General features: G+C 46.3%; 1 protein-coding gene across 3 annotated transcripts in view; it reads right to left on the reverse strand.

Annotated features, from left to right (window-relative positions):
- Positions 1–454: 454 nt before the first annotated feature.
- The window catches only part of gramd4a (GRAM domain containing 4a), a 45,314-nt gene continuing 42,608 nt past the window's right edge, over positions 455–3,160 (reverse strand). For 2 of the 3 annotated variants that reach the window (XM_017429937.3, XM_037981284.1), the window contains 2 exons: positions 1,985–2,053; positions 1,791–1,901 (listed from right to left, as the gene is read on the reverse strand). In XM_017429937.3, coding sequence (XP_017285426.1) covers positions 1,791–1,901; positions 1,985–2,053 — 180 coding nt within the window. Of the gene's footprint in view, positions 1,902–1,984; positions 2,054–3,160 lie in introns of all 3 variants that reach the window. The other variant, XM_037981283.1, reaches the window with a different exon arrangement.

The raw sequence follows: 3,160 nt of genomic DNA on the forward strand, positions 1-3,160 counted from the left end.
AGGATGAGGAGGAACCTTGACATTTTCAGAGTGAGGGCAGTTCTGACGTCCCTTCCAGGAGGATCTGAGACACGGTTTGTTAAAGAGGTCACTCAGTTCAATTCTGCTTTTTTTTTAAAAGCAGTATCAAAGCAAATGTCAAGGTTTCCCCTTTAAACAGTGTTTTGGACGAGACAAACAAAAAGGAAGCTTGTGCAGCTGGGATCTCTCTGGGAACACAGTAAAGTGTCTGATGTGGTTTGGCATTAAGTTTCTACACGTCGAGCCGTTCTGCAAAGAGCAAAGATCCAGCTTTGTTTGGGAGAACGGCGACGCTTCAGCGAAGGAAACATACAGACGACCTGAAAGACAGGAAGTAAATTCGGCATGTTACTGCAGCTTATCCTCGTTTCCTAACTCCGGATCCGATTTTCCTGCCTTGAAAAGCAGGTTCCCATCTTGGATTCTTAAATACTGCCAGATTTTCTTTTTTTTTTTCCAGGCGGACTGTTGGGTTTTGTCGCACTGAGACCAGCTCAGGATAAGACGAAGCGTTTAAAACCGGGAGAAATCACAACAATTACAGTTAAAAATTCAGGTAAAGTGCGGAAAGAATGCCAGAAATTTGGGGAAAAAAAAAAAATTTAAAACTACACACAGCCTGCCATGAGGTTTAAACTAGGGTTGGGCTAAAATCTTTCCTTCGTCAGCCGGGTTTGTTTTTAGACGTCACTCCGGATCTGGGCTTCATTACGCTGTGGTTCTCCTCTAACACGGTGCTCTTATTGTCACTACCTGCAGGAAAGGTGTCTGAAATCGGGCCGCGGAGCAGCAACAGTCCAAGGCGAGGAGGAGATCTCAGAGGAAAGATGGTCAGAAACTTCAGGCAGGAATCGGAACAAACCGATTCAAATTCAGCCTTTAAGGAGCCCGGGGTGAGAGCTTGTTTTTAGTCCTTTACTTACACAGCTGCCTAAATCTGATAGACATCAGCGTCTCTTTTTTTAATTTTATCTCGTCTTTTTTTCTTGTTTTGTGATCTTTCCTGAGCAGTAAACCCTACAGCAGGCTGACATATTCGTCCAACCCTAGTTTAAATATGAAAATGTGTGTTTTTTCCCCCCCTAACTGTATCTAAATGGCAGTCAGTGTTGTGCTCTTATCTTGGATACAACCAGCAGCTACGCATCTAAAAAAAATAAATAAATAAAAAAAAAGGCTCTTTGTATCAGAACGAAACGAGAAAATTAAAATTAAAAAAGGCAGAAGTTCACGTCACATTTCACAGACCGTATGCACACCAAACACAGGAGCAGAGGCTGAACGTTTTCTGCTCAAAAGCCGACGAGGCTGAAACTAACAAAAAGGCATTTTCACAGTTAAATACACACATTAAAAATAAACTAAAATGGACGGTTTCAGTTTACAGATCTGTTCCTGAATGCATTCTTTTCCTTTATGATAATCGTCTCATTTCCAGGTGGAGAGCTTCTTTAAGTCTTCCCTGAACTTCACTCCGGTGGGAAACAAAACAAAACAAACAAGAAACACACACACACACACACACACACACACTCACACATGCAAACACAGAGACGAGTAATCCAGCAAGTCCGTTGGTCTGTGAGGTCTGCGAGGAGAACCAGCTCCTCCGCAGCCCCTCTGATTGATAAAAACTGATTCTCGGTCCTGCGTCGGGATCCCCTCGGGTTCGCCTGCCGGAGCCGGGGCATGGCGCCCGTCACCGCAGGGAGGAGGAGGAGGAGCGCCTCCGTTTTCAGCCCCCCACTGTGTGGAGGAGCGTTGGCAGTCTACAGCTCGGCGCTGGCCGGCGGTTTAGAGGTGGTCACGATCTTCATGTACTGAGTGAAGATCGTCTCAAACGCCTCGTCTCTGTGGATCATGGCACCAAACACCAACGGCTGGAGGAGACACGGCGAGTGGGTTATCGTCCGGACTCAATTCTGCCATTTTAAACTACTTTTTTCAAGGAATCCTTCAGTACCTTCTGAGTGGAAGGAGTGGCTATAGAGATGCCCATCCCACTTCCTGGCAGGACTGACAAGACTTTGTACTGAGGAGGAAAAAACACCATATTAGCTTAACGGCACAGGAATATTCAGGCAGAAAACCAGAGCAGAGCATGAAGGAACAAAACTTTGTCTTCTTTCACCTGCCTACATCTCACCCCATCCTCCTCTTCAATCTTTTCTGTTCATTTTCTTTTCCTCCACCTCTCTTGCACACTTCTGAAAGTACTTAAACACCCTCCTCTTTCCTCCCCTTTTATCCGTGGTGAGGTCGCCAAGGCAACAGGTCGAGGAGGGATACCCGACATCCGTCTCCCCGGGGACGATCTCCAGCTCCTGCTGGGAGGATCTAAAGATGTTCCCGGAGCAGAGAGGACGAGTTCTAGGTTTGCCCTGAGGGCTCCTCCCAGACGGACATGTCTGGAAACCCTCCAGAAAGAGGCGCCCCGGAGGCATCCTAATCAGACGAGTCTACTCCGAGCTCCCCGCCTCATCTGTAAGGCTAAGCCCGGCCACCCTCACTTCAGCCGGAGAATCGCCACCTTAACGTGGTGGAGTTTGACTTCTCCCATGATCCCGTGGGCCGTGTTGTTTGAGACAACTGCCCCTGGTAGCAAACTGACCTCATCAGACGGAGCAATCTGAACACCTAACGTGCTAATTGTTGGCAACATAAACGGGCTCAGTTACTTAAACTCATCCATCTTTGTAGTGCTGGGCGATATAACGATACATATCATGGGGACGATAGAAAAGTGTCCATCGTGATATATTTACTTCTATCGTTTCTATCATAATTGTATCAATGATTCATGTAAATATTTCATAACGTAGGCTACGACGAATGTATTAGTGTTGTCACTTTGCAGACATTCAGTTTATATAAGTGATAAATAATAAGAAAAAATAACCATTTTGCGAAGAACCTCCGTTTTGCGACATGATGCTGCTTTACGACAGCGGCTTTCTGTGCGGCGCCGTGTTTTCACCATAAGTGCTGAAAGATGGAGACGCAGGAAGCATCAAACCCGGGGTCGCAACAAGTAGAGACAGCTAGCAGGCAGCCCAAGAAGAAAGACTTTTACCAAAACCAGGGGGACGTCTGTGATTTGGTTCAAGAAGTCCGACACGGAGCAGAAAAAGCTAATATG

The sequence above is a fragment of the Kryptolebias marmoratus genome, linkage group LG18 (genome assembly GCF_001649575.2).
Source record: "Kryptolebias marmoratus isolate JLee-2015 linkage group LG18, ASM164957v2, whole genome shotgun sequence".
NCBI lineage: Eukaryota > Metazoa > Chordata > Actinopteri > Cyprinodontiformes > Rivulidae > Kryptolebias > Kryptolebias marmoratus.